The 18,210-nt window shown below is 41.6% G+C and overlaps 1 protein-coding gene across 8 annotated transcripts in view; it reads right to left on the reverse strand.

The window, feature by feature from the left end:
• Kcnk2 (potassium two pore domain channel subfamily K member 2) overlaps window positions 1–18,210 on the reverse strand; it is a 190,760-nt gene that overhangs the window by 103,474 nt on the left and 69,076 nt on the right. For 3 of the 8 annotated variants that reach the window (XM_074048331.1, XM_074048328.1, XM_074048329.1), the window contains one exon: window positions 12,509–12,819. In XM_074048331.1, coding sequence (XP_073904432.1) covers window positions 12,509–12,692 — 184 coding nt within the window. In that variant the 5' untranslated portion in view covers window positions 12,693–12,819. Of the gene's footprint in view, window positions 1–12,508; window positions 12,820–15,734; window positions 15,869–15,920; window positions 16,486–16,668; window positions 16,756–16,874; window positions 17,041–18,210 lie in introns of those variants that run through there. The other 5 variants (XM_074048327.1, XM_020185316.2, XM_074048333.1 and 2 more) reach the window with 4 other exon arrangements.

The raw sequence follows: 18,210 nt of genomic DNA on the forward strand, positions 1-18,210 counted from the left end.
ATTTTTATTGAGTAGAATATGAACCACTTATCTCAGGAGACAATATAGGCTAAAATATTGTTAAATTCAAAATTTGAGAATAAATAGTAATAGACTATCAGAGCCATGACAGATTTTTCATAATATCATGATGTTTAGGGCACACTTCCCTGTTTTAAAGCACATGTCTCCCTTTAAAGCTATTGCACTGTTTTTAAATGTCTCTTAGTACCATTGCTAAGAACAGAAATGCCAAGCTAGATGAACTTCTGTTCTGGAGTCAGCCATGTTATCAAAATGTTCATGAAAATGAAAGGCAGAGAAACAGCTGAAACAGATAAAATCCTTCATTTATTCCCTTACTTGTAAGGTATTACCTAACATATATGTATCTTTAATCAGTGGTAAATAAGAGTGAAGAGGGCCTGTGATAGCTTTAAATCACTGTAATAAATATCTGAGATAATCAACTATAAAGATAAAAGATTTGCTTGGGCCACAGTTTTGGAGGTTCCATGACTGATGGGCCCTGTTACTTTGGGGCCTATGGTGAGGTAGCACATCATGATAGGAACAAGTAGAGGAACAGAACTGCTCACTTTATTGCCAGGAAACAAAAGAAAGAAGAGGAAGAGACTAGGGTTCCATAATTTCTTTCAAACGTACGCCCACGAGGACCTAAAGGCCTCCCACTAGGCCTCACCTCTCAAAGTTTCTACCACCTCCCAACAGCATCCCAACAGCATCCCAACGGCATCCCAACACATCCCAACAGCATCCAAACAGCATCAAGCCTTTGGCATTCAAGCCATTGCAGGGCATTTAAAAGACAAATTGTAACATAGGCCTATGAGTTGGGAGCAGAAAACTCTTGTTGAATGGCTAAAAGCATCTACATTCAGTCCCTAGAAGTCCTCTTTTGCAATGCTATGTTTCTTATCATGTTTACATTGCTTATTATGAGAATGAGCCATTTGGACCAATGGGCAACAAGGAAGCTTAAACTTACTTTACCTGCCCTCAACTTCTAAATCTCACTTTAAAAGAGTCGCACAATAGCCATCATAATTCCAACCAAATACACAAAGAGATTGAAACCTCCTAGAGTACTTTAGTTGAAGTTCATGTGCCACCATCTATTAAATACACTGTTAGAAATTAAAACAAGGGTAGACTTGGTCTTAAATTCATCCAGTAATGAAACCGTAGGAATGAATTCATCAGAAAGCAAGAAAATTATGTCATTTCAAATACTTCCAAAAAACCCCTTTTCTTAATTAGAATTCACCCCCAAAAGATAGAAAGCCAATAACAAAATATGTTTAACATTTTTAAAAGAAAGAAGTAAAAGAAGGAAACAGAAAGTGAACAGAGGAGGTGGAGGGATGAAAAGGAAGGGAGAAAGATGAACATGTGTGTAAGTCCTAAATTGAGATGAAAACCATGGTTATGGAGTGAAGAACTTTTCGTTCTCTACTAGCATACTTGCCAAAAATGTCCTTACCCCTTACCTGCTTTTCTAAAGCATTTCTTTTAGTATAATCATATTTTTAGTCTATATATGAATATGCAATCATTATCCATAGGCTAAGACACCTATTCTTGGTAACTACAGATATAGATTTTTATAAATGCATTTTAGGTGAAAGCCCTTTCCTTTTTGGTTGATCCATTCATTATTCTGCTTGTTGGTCATATAGAAGTAGAGCTCAAAAACATTTCCTCAGACAATGAGTTTTCTACCCTGGCATAAATTCCTGTAAGGATCTAGGCTCTACCTTCAGGAGCACACAAAGCAAAGTTTTTACTAGTACAACCTGGCATGACTCTGGTGAGCTCCACTTGTGCAGTACTGAACACTGTGAAATCTGATGGGAAGCTTTCTATTTGAAGGAACTCTATGGTTCATACTTTAATTTGGCTTTATGGCAAAACATTTCCTTCAAAATATATTCTACCAGTTTATGACTATGTCATCCATCAAAATATATGAACTCAATACAGCCCCTGTTGTTAGAATCCTTAGAGCCTCTTTACCAGAAACAGCAATTGTATGGGGTTTCTCAGGCACTATTCTACCCAGCTCCCCAGTGTGAGGAGACTTAAGAGTTGGTACCCCAACCCTTAAGGATTTTGCTATGTCAAAATCCTCTCAAAGTATACATAAAAAGCAAGTCTTAGGGGTTTAGGAGTATCGCTCAATTGTAGAGCATGTGTTTATTATACATGAAGTTTCAATCCCCAATACATAAACAGTAAGAAGGAAGGAAGGGAGGGAGGGACGGTGGGAGACAGGGAGAGTGGGAGGAAGGGAGGACAAGACAAATATTCCTGAATCATCCCCTATATAAAGGTAAGTGAAAAATCTAGATGGGAAAGTGGCATGCATGGATGATCTTGTATGTGTACATGTGTGATATCTCTCCATGCACCCATATGTGTCCATATGCCTAATGGGAGGTGATGGTCAACTCTGGAGGAATTTCTGATATTAGTTTCTTCTTTTTACCTTCTTGTATTATTTGAATTTTGTACAAGACACACTTAATACTTTGTGAACATTAGAAATCAAAAGAGAGGTAAAATCCTGTAACCTTACAGGTAAAATGTTAGCCTAGCATGTCCTTGCAGCTATTTCCCTCTGCTCTTCCTCCTTCCACCTGCTCTTCCTCAGGTGGTTTCCCTCACCTGGTCATGCTCCAGCATGCCTCACACCCAGCTACATGAGCTCTAGCATCCATTTTAGCTGTCCCTTGTCAGCCTTATTATAATGCTCCAGTGTGCCATGAGTCCAGGTTTTGCCTTCAGCTCTAAGGCCTGCCGTGTCTTCTGTAGCTGATCTTTGCTAGGACAGCAGGGAGCTCACAGACACCATATCCAGGGTTTACTGGGTTTACAATCGACCTGCCACTTACAACTAAGGGAACATGTCCTAAACGCACAGCTCATAAATCTGATTTTGTTTGTAGAGTTAGGTAAAAGAAGATCCTGGAATAAGAAAATATAACACAATAATGTTCAGTAACTCCAGAGGCTATGTGGTATAACAAAAATAAGCCTTCAAGTCACCTGAATGGTAGTTCTACAATTTTAACGCTATTGCTAAAAAGGGCTGAGTGCTCTTGGGTTAAACAGTCTGCACCTCAGTTTGCTCATATGGAAAAGGGAGAAAAAGCTTTCTGTTTCCTGAAACAGAAAACAGAAAATTTCTTGTTTTTATACAAGAAAATATGTATAAAAATACTTCTAACAAGACCCATATGCATGAGTGTTGCCATGGTGTGGATTTGGTTTGTCTCCCAAAGGTCCATGTGTAAGAGGCCTAGTTCTCAGTGTTAAAATGATGGGCTTTCAAGAGCCAGGGCCTAGAGGGACATCCTTAGGTTAGTGGGCGTACTGTCCTTGGAAGAGATTAAGGTGATGCACATGGGACTTCTTGGTCATTCTCAAGAAAGGGTTGTTTAAAAGCCTGAGCCTGATCATAATGATTATGATGGTGATGGGACATGAATGTATATGGGGAACTGTCAGGGAGATCAACAGGAGGAGGGAGGGAGAAAGGAAAAGACACTGAAGGGTGAATAGAATTGAAGTTTACATACGTTCGTATGTAGTAAAGGTGGAGGTGAGAGGAGGAAATAGGAAACATAATGGAGGGGTGAACGTGTTCAACTTGTTCAACTGTATGAATGTACAGAATAATCACAATGAAATCCCCTCATATTCTTAATGTGTGCCAATTCAAAATTAAATTTTTTAAAAACCCGAGCCTGGCCCAACCAGCTCTCTCTGGCCTCATATTTCAGATATGATCACTTCACACACACACACTTGCTCCCACTACTGCCATTCTCTATGATGTGACACAGCCTAGAGGGCCCTCTCCAGAACTGAGAAGATGCCAGTGCACCTGTGAGCCCCCAAAACTGTGAGTTACCACAGCCTCTTCCCTTCATAAGTAGCCTGCTTCAGGTTTTTCAGTACAGTAATGATAACCTGATAGATACAGGTATCCACGACTCATAGACACTGTGTGGCACCCGGTGCTGTGTAACTAAGAGAAAAGCACAGGAGATGGGGCTCACGGGAAGAATCCAATCCCAGTGCCATTTTGCCTCTTTCTAGACTGTAAAGCACTTTGTGCCTAATTCTTTGCTCTGCAAATGTGAGTTACAGCATGCATGTCTAAGGACATTAAGTAAGTAATGTAATACCCCTTAAAGTATAAATGTTATATAAGTATATGGTGAGATCCAAATGTAGAATGTACAAATCTAAGCATTTTGCAGCCATTGTCATAATTGATATTAACAGATCTACACTGGACAAACTGGATTCTAATATTCCCTATTTGAACTGATATTTATAAAGTTTAATTTTTAGCTTCAAGTCAATAAATGGTCAGCCAAGAATATATACAATATATATAAGTATATATTGTAATATATTTTAAAATGTTAGAATAATTTCCCTTATTCTCAAATAACTATTCCATTTATCAAATACTCTCCTATCCATTATTTTAAAATACTATTCCTTTGTAATCACATCAGTTTGAGTGAATTTTATAGTACTTTTTCTAATATTTTTTACCATTATTATGTAGTTAACCTTCAAGTATTCTTCAAAGGCAACATCATTTCCTGACAAACTACTTTCATGTTTTATAACAAAAATCTAAGTATTATTAGGAAACAACATGTGAAAATATTCCAATTGTCCCCTGAGATACTTTCATGGGAAAGTAACTCCCTTTTAATCCTTTCATTCTAGAAGTAAAGACAGCATGAATGTATGGGCAGGGAGTAGACTGAAGAGTGGATTACTCCACCGAGAAAGTAGCACGTGGGGAAGTCCTAGGAAAACTGAACATTGACAAGGCTTTCTTTCAGACTTCCATGTCCCCATTTGGTAACTCTATTCCTTCCCTTTGAAGCACAGACATTTATGTGGCACCTAGTTAAACCAACTAGGTGAACCAACCCAAGCTACTAGGTTAATATGCATCCAAGAAAGTTATACATGACACTGCTTAAATGTGCTTTCTTTTTCCCAAGAATTAACCCAAAGGACATAAAGTATTTATAGGATGTTGACAGAAACTTAGCTGACTGTTTTTAGGTTCCTAAAACGTGTACTTCAATCTAAGATGTTAAACACAAAGAATGAAACATTGGTAAGAAAAAGGGGCATGTTTGGATGCATTCTGGACAACAGAGTCACAGATAAAATGATAAAAGATGGCTATACTCTTTCTAAGACTGAGGTGAGGCTGGAGTCACAGAGCACCTGCTTAGCCAGCATGAAGCCCTGAGTTCAAACCCCAGTACCACCAAAGGGAAAAAAAAATATTTTTTTTAAATGAAGACTGAGACCAATATTCCATATAACTATATGCTAACATAAACTAGAAGGATAGTGATGAAATTACTGGACATGTAATGAGGTAGCATGACTCACTGCCTCACACAATCAGCTCTGAGTCCAATCTTCATACACCAAGCCATCCCCTTTACCATGAGGACAGCCAGAATGCAAAACATAAGTTAGCTGCCCTCCTCGCACACCTTCAATAGCTTCCATGCCTAGAAATACACCTCTCAAACCTTCCTTTTAAAGGATCTTAGGGATGGTGGAGTGGCTCAAGTGGTACAGGACTTGCCTAACAAGCATGAGGCCCTGAGTTCAAGCCCTAGTTCTACAAAAAAAAAAAATTCTTAAAAGCAAAGAAAAACAAAACTTTCAGAGGTCTGGGGACATAAGATGATACAAAAAATATCCTTGAAATCATAGGTTTTAAACCCATTTTTCACTTGCATTTTGGATTCTTTTTCTTGGCAACTCTACATGTTGAAGTGTTCTTGGATGACATCTCTAATCACCTCAACCTACACTCATGGTCTAGGAGATTTTACCAAGCATCTGGCCTTTAAATACTTTCTATTACGATGACTCCCAAATGTGTACCTTCAGCCTGGTGCCTCCCCAACACTCTAATCTCCTACTTGCAGCTTCCTATCAACATCTTTACTGGCATTTCCTAATAAGCATCTCAAATTTAACATGGCTGGGCTGGACTTTAGTTAACCTGAGCTGCGTTACTAAAGTATCACCACGGTATGTAAAAAGCAATGAGACATTCTCATCAAAAGTGTAACTTTGGCTGGTGGGGAGGGGGTGGCTCACCCCTGTAATCTTAGTTACTCAGGAGGCAGAAATAGGAAGTGTTGAAGTTCAAGGTGAGCCCAGACAAAGAGTTCATGAGCTCCCCTCTCAACCAATGGGTGGGTGTGGCAGCCCATGCCTGTCATCTTAGCTATGTGAGAAGAGTCCAGGCCCACCCAGGCGTAAAGTGATACCCTATCTCAAAAATAACAAAAAGAGCTGTTGGAGGGGCAAAGTCATAGAGCACCTGCCTAGAAAGTGTGAGGTCCTGAGTTCAAAACCACCAAAAAACCAAAAGAGTGTTGCTTTACAACATTGGTTGAGACTCCCAGAGAGTTTTGCATTTAAGGCTGGCGATGTTGAGAATGAACCTCAATGAAGCAATGCTTAAGAACCCTGGCTGACAAGAGTATTCATGCACATATTGGTGGGTCATGACCCCAAGAGAGAAGTATGTGTTGATATGACCTTGCCAAGGGAGAACAGCTGGAGCTGACACCTGCCTCTCCTTACTCCTTGTTGTCATGTGGCTTTGGCCTGTGATCTATTATCTCTATCTAGGTGCTGTGCTGTACTGCATCATTTTCCTGCAGTAAACTGTGGGTCTGAAAACATTGTTACTTGGAGTCCCATAAGTCTTCTTCAATCACCAAAACCTGTATGACACCATCCATGCAATATCCAAAACTATGCTCCTGACAGCATCCCCAGGTCAGGAGTCCCTCTACACTCTTCCTTATCTCAGGAAAATGGGAGTCCTAATCTTTCAATTCATTAGGGTGAAAATTGAGGAGTTATCTTTGACTCTTCTTCTTTGCACTATACATCTGGTCTATCAGTAACCTCCACTGGCTCTTCTAAAACACATTCAGACTCTGTGTCTCTTAACTCCCACTGCATTCACCTTAGTTCAAAGCCTCTCACCTCTCCCCAGGTCTATTACAACAGCCTTCTAGCTGCTCCTGCTATCTATACATTCTACTCTAAGCACATCAGCCAGAATGATCCTGTTGAAACACGAACCAGATCAGTATTTTTATCTGCACCAAAAAAAATCAAACTCTTATTTTAACTTACAAGGCTGTTTAAGACATGTTTCCCATTATATTCTACCACTCCCTTCCAGGATCTTTGCAGTAACTCTCACCTCAGCCAGGGCCTTTGTATGTGTTCAGCCTGTGAAGTGTTATTCTGCAAATGGCCACGTGGCCTGTTCCTTCAACCTCTTTACTTAAAAGCCTCCTTATTGGTGAAGTTTCTCTGGTTACCTGAAATTAATCATCATACATTTTTCTATCCCCTTTCATAGCTTTATTCGTTCTCCTGAAATTTATCACTAACAGACCTTCTTCCTTCAGTGGAATTTAAACTCACTGAGGGCAAGAATTCTCAGCTTCCACTGTATTTCAGTGCTGAGAATAATCTACATGATAGGCAGTCAATAATGTGTTTGAATGAATGAATGACTATAGAATTAATGTAAAGCAATGCTTGTTTGTTTTTTAAAGTCTTGTGTCATTGGCATTGTAGAGTGGCATGTTTATATTTTTATCCTGTGGTTACAGATATCCTCTGATATACAACCAAGTGGCCACCAAGGCACATCCATCCAAGTGGAGAACAACAGGCTTAGGATAAAGCCCACTTCCCTGGTATGAAAAACAGGCTTCAGTTTATTCTGTTGGAGCTGCTCATGTCCCTGTCCCTCTTGAATTACCTGTCCAGGTAATTCAGTTACTGCCTGGAATGTCCCCTGATCATCTGTTCTTCCCCCTGAGCACTCCAGTGCACTTAAAAATCTAATGTGCCTTTCACCTCTTCTTCTGTGTCTTCCCAACTGTCATTAAGCAGTTAATTTCTTCCTCAGTGCTCCAATTCATAGCACTCTCAGCTCCAATTTGCAAGTACTTCTATTGTAAATGCATTTAGAGCAGTCTTCTCTCCTTGACTGTGTATGAGGGGGCAATTTTAGAGAAGCCAAATTTTTTCCATTATTTGATTTTGTTCAATACCTAGCAAGGAAGTCAATACATTGGCAGTCCTCAATAAATGCCACTGAATTAACCAAAATGAGAAGGAATAGTGTAATAAGAAGACACCATAGATCTAACACCTTAGGCCACCAGTTGCCTTTGAATAAGATGACAAGTTTCTTTACCCCAAAACAGAGTATCTTCCCTACCAGGTTCACAGACTGTGGGGTTCAAACTAGAAAGCAAAGGCAAATATCCCACAAGATATTTTTATTATCAATGCATAGATCATAGATTTTGTCATATCTTTTGAATCCTAAAAATGATTCAGTAAATATGGAAATAACTGGAATAAAGACCAGATATGTCTAATGTAGCCATGCCTCTACTGGTCTAGCACATTCAAACAGAACACTGATATAATCTTGTTGTCCAAAAAAGAATATTAAAATCCAGGCTATATAATCTCTCTGTTGGAAAGAGAGATATGCTATATACATCACTGTGTACAGAGAGCAGTTTAACTTAATATTCATTATACCCTAAGTCATGGAATAAAAGAGAACTTCATATCAAATGTTTATTAATTTTGTTTTCAGGCAGTAAATAAAGGAGCTAAGAGCATAAACTCTGAAGTTTGTCCATTTAGGTTTGAGTAACATCTGTACCACTGTGCACTCTTAGAAAATTAAGCTTACCTGCCTTAGGTTCCATGTAAGTTAAATGTAGATAATAAGGCACCTGTCTCATGGGGTTACTTAAGAGAATCAAATGAGATAGTGCATATAAAGGATTAGAACAGTGTGTCATATGTATAAAGTGCTCACTAAATTTTGACTATAACAATAGTATATGTGAGTCTTAAAAATGTTTTCCTGCCAGGTACCAGTGGCACACACCTGTTATCTCAGTTGCTGCAGGAAACATAAACACAGTCCAGGTCCACCCAGGCAAAATGAATGAATGAATACATAATTAATCTAAAACAATGGTTTTTTTAAGTCTAGAATCATCGGCATTGTGAGTAAAATGTTTATACACATATGCTGTAGCTCCAGGTATCCTCTGATACACAACCAAGTGGCCACCACTTGAGACAGGAACATGCCTGTCTCAGAAATGATCAGAGCAAAATGGGTAGAGGCATGGCTCAAGAGGCAGAGCACCTGCTTACCAAGCACAAAGCCCTGAGTTCAAACTCCAGTTCTGCCAAAAAAAACAACAGTTTTCATATGTATTTCTTTGCTAATATCACGTTAACTTAAATGTAATAGAAATTGAAAAATGCACTACTCTAAATACCTCAGCCCAGCAAAGATTTCTCTATCTTGATATTTCTATCCCTCCTCAATCTTGAAGTGCTGGGTCAAAAACAGCACACAGAGTGATACACAGGCTTCTGTCACAGAAGCAGTAATGGCTCTCATCTGCCTCAACACTCCCCTCTTCTCCTCCACTCCATCTTGCAACTCAACCATACCATAGAATCAGGTGACTATAGTCCACTCAGAGGTGTAATTAACAACCTGGGCCTGAGACTAGATTAGACTCATTATACCTGGTATCAACCTACCCACTCTTCCTTCCCCACTCTCCAGAACAGGAGTCTGGAATTCCGTTTCCACCAACACAGAGATCTAATGGCTACTCACTCACACATTTCCCCTCCAGCACTAAAAGAAGGTAAAGCCCAGAAAGAGTAGAGACTCCTCGGTCTAATTCCCGACCAAAGTCTGATGAAGGTGACTCTCATGTTGTTAGTGCTATGTGGATAAGTCGCCTAGTCTTTCTGTATCTTAGCTTCCTAACCCTTAGCACGGTGAACCGACTACCTAACATATCTACTATATGTTATAAATAAATGTGGGAGAGAGAAACACTGGGAAATCATGAGAATGACATGATGAAATATAATTCTAATAAATGATTATGGGCTCATTTGCCTTCCTCCTTATTTGAATACTGATCCTGATTCTTGAGGCCATTATATTCATTTCTTTTATCAAAAGAATTTATATTCAAGGAGAAAAATACAATTTACTAAAACCACTGGATTATAAAGATAGTATAATACATAATAGGCAACTGCATTGACAATTACTGAATAAGTACAAAAAAAGATTTTTAAAGAGCAAAAATTCTCAACCATCAGCAGTAAATATTAATAAAGCTAAAATGGATTGCCCATACAGAGCAAAAAGAAAAAAGAAAAAAACAAGCACTGTTTGTGCCTATTCCAAAAACAGTGTAGCAAAAAATGACCAATAGTCACAAGAAATGGTTCCTACCTGCCATGACCGTCAACTTATTTTCAGAGTTCTGAATAAATCTGGGTAGAACTGGACAGTGAGATCATTTTCAAATTCAGTTTCCTCCAGCACTGACCTGAAATTCCACTCTTTTGATTTTTCCTACCCAAGACCAGTCACTTCACTCCAGGTGCTAAGGAAGCAACAACCTGAACCAAATACTACAACTCAATAAAGGGAAAGACCAGGCAGGGACTGATAATAACAGCAGCAAACAAACCTACTGCTTTTTGAGCACCTCCGTGTAGGTTATCTCTTTACTCTCAAACAACCCTACTTGATAGGTATAATTTCCTTGTTCCAGAAGGATCATTTAGGGCTTATAGGGAAACATTACTTGCTAAAGATGACACCTTGGGGGAATCTAGCAAAGCACTCAAACATACCCTATCCAATCCAGAATCCCAGAGTTTGGGATTTAATTGAAACCTCTGCCTCCATCAAGAAGACCAAGAGCTCTTAAAATCCACAGGAAGTGGGGAGTCTTAAAAGATTTCTCATAGGATTATGTGGTACAAAGAAAGAGTGAAGTGCAAGTCATCTTATATAAGATCACAGAACAGGACGACTAGGACAACAATATTAGTTTTCACTATCAATACTGAAAATGCCATCATGGTCTAAGCATAGTGGAGACATTAGTATATGAGTACGTGAAGAGCATTTTCAAAACTTTAGTGTATATATCAGTTAAAAAATAAAATTAAATATTAACAAAAATTTAAGTCAGATGGGTGAGATGCAGAAATATTTGAATGTGGAAGAAGCTAAACAGATAAGACGATACTTGCTCTGATAGTTTTCAGTAACACTTGAACAAGAACGTGAATAAGTATGCTAGAATTAGAGCTATGAACAGCAGAGGTAGGTAATAGTATTTCAAGGAAAGGGGGGCTGGTGCTCTCCTTCCTACTGCTATTGGAGTTCCAAGTGCAAGGAAAAAAAAAAATAGGAGTCAGACCAAGAAATTTAAAAAACTAAAAGAAGGTCTGAGGAATTCCTAATGTCAAGATGATGTTAAAGTCCAAAAACAAAAAGAAAGAAATGGGATTAAAATCAATAATAATCCTTCCCTAAATCTACTCTTCCAATTCATCCAATGTTATAAAGCCAAATATAAAATGAGAAAGAACATGCCAGATGATAATTTTCATCATAGGTAATTTTCAGTCCAATTTGAATTAAGCCAGGCAAGAAAAGTAGGCTATGTAGAAAAATAAATGTAGCCACAATTACAATGTTTTCAACAACCAATTAGGTCTCTCCTTGTAAGAAAATTTTGAAACTTTCACCTCAGCTGAGATTCTCAGTTTGATCAAAGAATTGTCTTATGGGAAGAAATCTACACCAAAAGTACAGTCATCTCTCAGAAGCGTAAGACTTGTAAATCATTCGGGGATTAATGTTGAAAACAAAATGTTTCTCCATGAGGACACTGCTGCTATTGCAGAGTAAGTTAAAACTAAACTAGCTTGTTTCAAAACCTCTATGTTTCTGTTTAGTAATAAACTGCTTTTAGTTGGGGTCTAAAGAAATGATAATGAATCACTTCTCCCAAACACAGTTATATCTGGACTACATTAAATAAGTTTACCATGAAGGGTACCCATCTCAGGAGGGTCACACCACAAATCCATCTTTTCTACCTTATAATGGCCACTGCTAAGGTTAAAGCTCTTTTATTTTCCCTCATTTACCATCCTATACCTTGAGGGCCTCCATCAGGGTTACCTCCTGTCCATGGGTGTCCACTGGCAGTTCTAAGACAGGGAAAAGGGAAAGAAAGTAAGAAGAAAAGATGAAATAGTTAAACAAGAGCAGGAGCAGAGAGGATAGAAGGAGCGTGGGTAGAGGAAATAAAGGAGGAGATAAGATCATTGAAGTAAGGGGGAAAAAAAGGGAGAACAACCAGAAAGAAGACAAAGAACCTGGGTGGGAGACAGAGGTATGTGTGAAGGCACGTAAGGCAACACAGGGTTCCTACAGCACATCAGGAATGCACTGTGTGGGCTATGTTCTCCTTCCTTCACTCTTTCTTTCCCCTTAAGGGAGAAAGAGTAGTAGCTCCTCTTCAGCCATTACCTGGATGAGTTCGTCCAGCTCGGTGGAATTGACACAGGAGTGCTGGGATATGAATGTTTGCTTCTGGATCACAATGGTGGTCCTCTGTGAAATCTCCTGAGGCTGCTCCAATGCTTTGAACACAGTGGCTCCGATGATCAGGTAGAGGACAACCACCAGGAAAATCGTGGAGACCGTCTTCCATTTCATAACATTAATGGCCGTGTCACTCTCCACCCGGGAAGCAAGCACTGTGGGTTTCGTGGAAAATGAGAGCCTCGGTTTGGAGTTCTGAGCGGCAGATTTAGGATCCAGCAAGTCAGGAGCCGCCACTGACAAGGACAGAGAATGAGGGTTAGGTTGGAGAAGATGGGAGGCGAATGGGTCAGGCTGCTTCTTTAAGGGGTTTGCAAGGATTGGCTGAATACTGCTTGCACTTCTGGTGGAGGCTCTGGACTCTGACCCAAGAACGCTCTGTCTAGATCACATGCAGGACCATATATATGGATTCAAGGAAAAGGGGGTGGACCTTCACTCTCTGCTACTATTGGAGTTCAGATGAAGGAAAAAAAAATAGGAATCTGACCAAGAAATTCAAAAGAAACCTAAAAAAAAGCCTAGGGAGTTCCTAATTAATTTCCAAATTTATATCTGTCTACTCTGCAAGTCAACAAAAACGTGAACTCCTCCTTGTAAGAGTTCATGGTACCAAACAAGATGTTTGAATGCTCATGATGAAAGATGATGGTTTTTTCCTATTTCTTAAGAGCCTTTATACCATAATCAATCAACATAAAGAACATTCTCTATTTAAAAAAAAATCATTTTGTACTATAAGAGAATTTGTGATCCAAACAGTGCTGCTCAAAAGAAATCATTCATAAATTCCTGGGAAAACATCGTGTAAATAAACCAGTCAGCCCAACCATATTTTTTTGCCTACCTTTAAAGTGGGTTCATTAGCAAGCATTGCTACTCAACCTCTAAGATAGCTACAAAATAAGTCACTGCTCACTCTTGTGGCACAATCCTAGGCACAGCCAGAAAAAGACAAGTCTCTCCATTTCAACAAAAACCACAAAAAAAGAGAATTAAAACCTTGCTCACATGTTAGACTCTACATGCTCGCTAATTGCACCATTAGAGTATATTTACTTGTCCTCTTACAAATTCCCAGATACTCTGAGGTGACTCTAAACCCATATATTATTTATCCCAGCTCTTCAAAAATATCTTTAATGGATTTCTTTTTAGAAAATACAAATCTACTAGACTTCCACTTGCTAAAAGGAAAAAAAGTCATCTACTATAAAATATTTGATTGAATAGGCAGTGTTGAACTAAAAAGGGTTAATAGAATGAGTTTAAAAATATGGGACTTAAAATACCAACTCACCTAGAATAATCAATTTAAAGTCTATTATTTTGATAGTAAAATTTCTGTCACATATATAACATAGGCTTCAGAAAATGATAACCTTATCTAAAACACACTGTTAGGTACGTATATAAGAAATCCTCACGTAATTGTCCCCAAATGCCATACAGCCACTTGAGGATGGGATGCTTGTACAGGGTGTCACTTTTCCCATATATCCCCCCAGCCTCCTCCCTCTTGCCTAACACTGGGTTAAATGTAAGCTACCATAGTTGGAGCTTATAAAAGAAAAAAAACAAAAACACTTCAGTTGCCCATCAGCAAACACTTTCCAAACAAAGCTATTTGAAGCAGTAGATGAATACAGTGTTGTAAAATGATGGCACACGACAGACTCATCAGCCAGCTCAGACTGACTTTGAAGAGATGAAAGCAGATGAGGACACCCACCATATCCAGGGTTTCAAATGGAGACTCCACATTACAGCGTCTCACAGCAATTTCCTAAGGTTCAACAGACTACAACCAGGTACATTCACATTTAGCTCCTGATGCATTCATCTGTCCTCAATAAGGTCACAAACTAGGAGACACATTTAAGGTATTTACAAAGGCAAATTTGCTCAAAATTAGCTTAATGTGCTTAATGTTTAATGAAACATTTAAGTATTCTTAAAAAGAATACTGTTCTAATAGAAGTGTTACAATAGCTAAAATCACTATCATCTTCGGACTTGCCAGCAAACACCCCCCCACCCTGCTGTTTAATAAATTCGAGTGAAAAATAAAAGTCATAATCTAAAATTTAGCTATTTGTGAATAAAAACAGAAAATCATGGGGAAACTTCACATCATCTTCCTAAAGAAGATTTGCAAGCTTCCTCTCTACACATCTTCCGAGTCTTCTGATTTTTCACCTCAGTGGTTTCTAGTGTGCAGAACTTGAAAACACTAGGACTGTTTACCTTGAGGCTAGCAAATCACAACCTGAAATCCCACTAAGACATTGTCACAATATGCTTTGGGGGAAAGAGGTCAGATTTTGTTTTTTAAGACTGTGTGCATGTGTGTGTGTGTGTGTATTAATAAGCTGTTAGGTTTCCTGAAGGAGTGTGATTCCTTTAAGTAGCCGACTTATTTTTAATTAGCAGAAATCTATATATCTATCTATATTGCACATTTGGCAGACAGAATGGTCAGAAACTGGAGAAATACCAAAATACATACCACACACACACACACTAAAGCTCTTCCTTTCCTCTTGATCTAATATGACAATATGGGGCTCCTCTGAGTTTCCATGCCCACAACCGTTTTATGTACCATGAGGGAGAGAGACTGACCCTTCCACACTTCCACACACACTCTGCACCATCCCTGCCCCTTCTCCTCCCCCCACCCCCAGCACTTTCTCTTATTCCTGGTCTCTAGTCCTCACCCAAACCTGTCTTCCATCCGGCCACCAATGACCACCAAACAGCAGCACAAATGAGCCTTTTTCAGCACCACTACGTGTCTCACCATGCGATGGGCAACAAGTGTAACCAGGGTCACCACGCAACCTGCCTGTGATCTACTCTCAAGGGCTGACCCTCTTCCTCCATCGGAAACTGTCCCAAGGTGTTCCAAACCCTCAGCCCAGGCAGATGCAAAAACCCCAGGCGCCAGCTGGAGATGGGGGAGAAGCGGCCAGGAGAGAGGATCCAGGGATGGGTTTGCTTTCAAATTCGGATCATGACCCAACACTTTGGACGGGAAACGAAGGTGGGAAACGTCTGCTGGCCGCGAGGGGACCTTGCAGTCCTCCCAGGACAGACTAGGGCAGGAGAGCGCGCGATTTGGGGGAATGAGGGTCCCAGGGGGTCTCACCTCCTGCTCTATAGCCGGGTCTCTCCCGCGAGGCGCTGGGTATCATGAGGCATGCAGCATTCACAATGTTTTGGGTTTTTTTTTTTTTTTTCTTTCTTTTCTTATTTTTTTTTTTTTTTTTTGGAAAAGACGGACTTGAAGCTTTTTTTTTTTTTTTTTTTTTTACAAACACGCCATTGTACTCACTTCTTATTCAGAGACGGGCTGCGCGCTCCGAGCTGCACGGGCAGGCATTTTCCCCGGCTTTGTTTTACAAGGTGGGGAGAGCGGGGCTGGACGCGGGAGGGGGTGTGGGGGGAGCGTGAGAAGAAACGAAATCGCGGGAAGGAGGGGACACCAGCGGGCTGGGCAGAGGGCGAGGCCGAGGCCAAGTTGGGCTCGGGTGCCACCGCCCCCGCGCGCTCCTGCGGCCCGGGCCAGGGTCACCCGGAGAGCGCAGGCGACCCGGGTCCTGCACCAGCCCGCAGCAGCAGCCGCCACCGCCGCGCACTCGGCCCGGGGCTCCGCGCTGACCCGGCTCCGGCACGGCGCGGCGCCAGGGCGATCGGTGCAGCCCGAGTGGCCCTGCGCCCCGGCGTCTTTGTGCGCGAACCTCGCTCAGCCCCTCTTCGCATGTCTTTGTGCGTCTCCCCCGGCCAAAGCCTCGGTGCCCCGAAGCGGGGGTGTGGCACGATGTCGCCTCCCGCAGCTCCTCCGCCGCGCTCCGCCGCTCGCCCTTCCCGATCGCTGCTCTAGTCCCTCGCCCGCTCCTTTCCCTCCTTTCGGAACTCCCTCCCCCTCGTCTCCAACACCCACCCCTTCGTCTCCCCGCCTGGGCTCGCCTCCCCGCACCCCCTCCTAGCCCAACCCTCTCCGGCGTCGCCCCTGCTAGCGCTCCCTTCCAAGGTCTTCCCCCAGCCCGCCTCCTGCCTGGTGGCATAGCAGCTTAGCTCACCTGCCGCCCGCTCCTGTCAGCCCCTTCCACCAGGCCTCCCCCCATCATCTCCTCACTCTATCTGGCTTGCAGATGGCTCCATCCCACCTCCTTTCAGGTCCGGATGCGTGGCGTGCGACCCAGCTCTGGAGCGCAAGTCCCCAGACCCCCGCAGGTGGGCATTTTCCTCGCTCCCGTGTGCCCCCCGCCCCACACCAGGGTTGTACCAGGAAGTGTCCCCATTGGTGCTCTGAGATCCCTAGAGTGGGGACCGTGTGAAGACGCTGGCCTTTTCCAGTCTACACCTGGGGAAGGGTTAGCGAGTCCACCAGCAGCCTCCCCACTACATCTCCAAGGGTGCTTTTCTTGGACCGGGAGCTCTGATCCGAAGGATGTCCTGGATCAGAAAGGAGCCTGGGTGAAGACCGCTAGAGATGTAGAGGGAATGGAAGAAAACCGATTAGGTTCTCTCGGGGCTGTCGGTGTGACTGCGAAGTGGGAGACCTCAGACCTCATTTGGAACTTGTTGCTCCCCGCCCCTTAATCCCCACCCAGATCCCAGTTTGGCAGGTATGGTCCCAGCCTAGACTCAAACAGGGCACGTGAGCAGCCTAACTCTTGGCAGCTAGGATGCGGAAAGGAACCCGCCAGGGAAGAAAGCAAGATTAGATGCTTTCCTGGTAATAGGCGCATCCTCTCACACACAAGTTGGAGCGGAACTTCAATCGGTTTGTAAACTTTCTCTTCCTTCCCACTTTCCCAGTGGGAATCCCCTCTTGACCTCCACCTTCCCATCCCTGCTGCTGTGTGCCAAAACTGCTGCTCAGCCAGGATTTTCCCACTCACAAGAACTTCCTAGTGAAAACTATAGACGTGGCTGTAAAAAGAACCTAGCAAACCTTTTTGCAAGGCTGTCCCACAATAAAAGATAAAAAAATGCCGAGTTGTTTTTTTTTTAGATTCCAGAATAAATTCAGCACCACTTTCCCCTATTTAAAAAAATATATCCTAATATCTGTCCTGCTGGAATTTAAAGTTTTCCTGGATTTCTGCTCTTAGTAGTAACATAGGTCCTTTCTAAAAATGTGATTCTAATACCCTCCCAGACTTAAAACCTCTCCAATATCGCTAGGTTACATACAATGTGATTCTGGATCCAGCTTCCTTTTCATTCTAGGCCCTCCTTCTGGGCACATTCACCTTTCCTCACAATTTCCCCCACCACACACACTCCGCACACCTTACATGATTAAGGTATTTTCTAGACAGAGCACACATGCATGCACACACATGCACACACACACACACGCACACACACACACACACCATGACAAAGATTTATTTTAAGGGATCGGTTCACACAATTATGGGGACTGGCAGGTCCCTCTGAAACCTGCAGAGAAGCTCCGGGCAGGCTGCAAACTCTGGCAAGACTTGAGGCTTCAGACTTGAGGCAGAATTTCTTTTTTTAAAGGATGTCTCATTTTTTGCTCATAAGTGATTGGACAAAGTCCACTATGTGGTCTGGAGTAATCTCCTTTTCTCAAAGTCATTGTAGATGCT

The sequence above is a fragment of the Castor canadensis genome, chromosome 11 (genome assembly GCF_047511655.1).
Source record: "Castor canadensis chromosome 11, mCasCan1.hap1v2, whole genome shotgun sequence".
Lineage (NCBI taxonomy): Eukaryota > Metazoa > Chordata > Mammalia > Rodentia > Castoridae > Castor > Castor canadensis.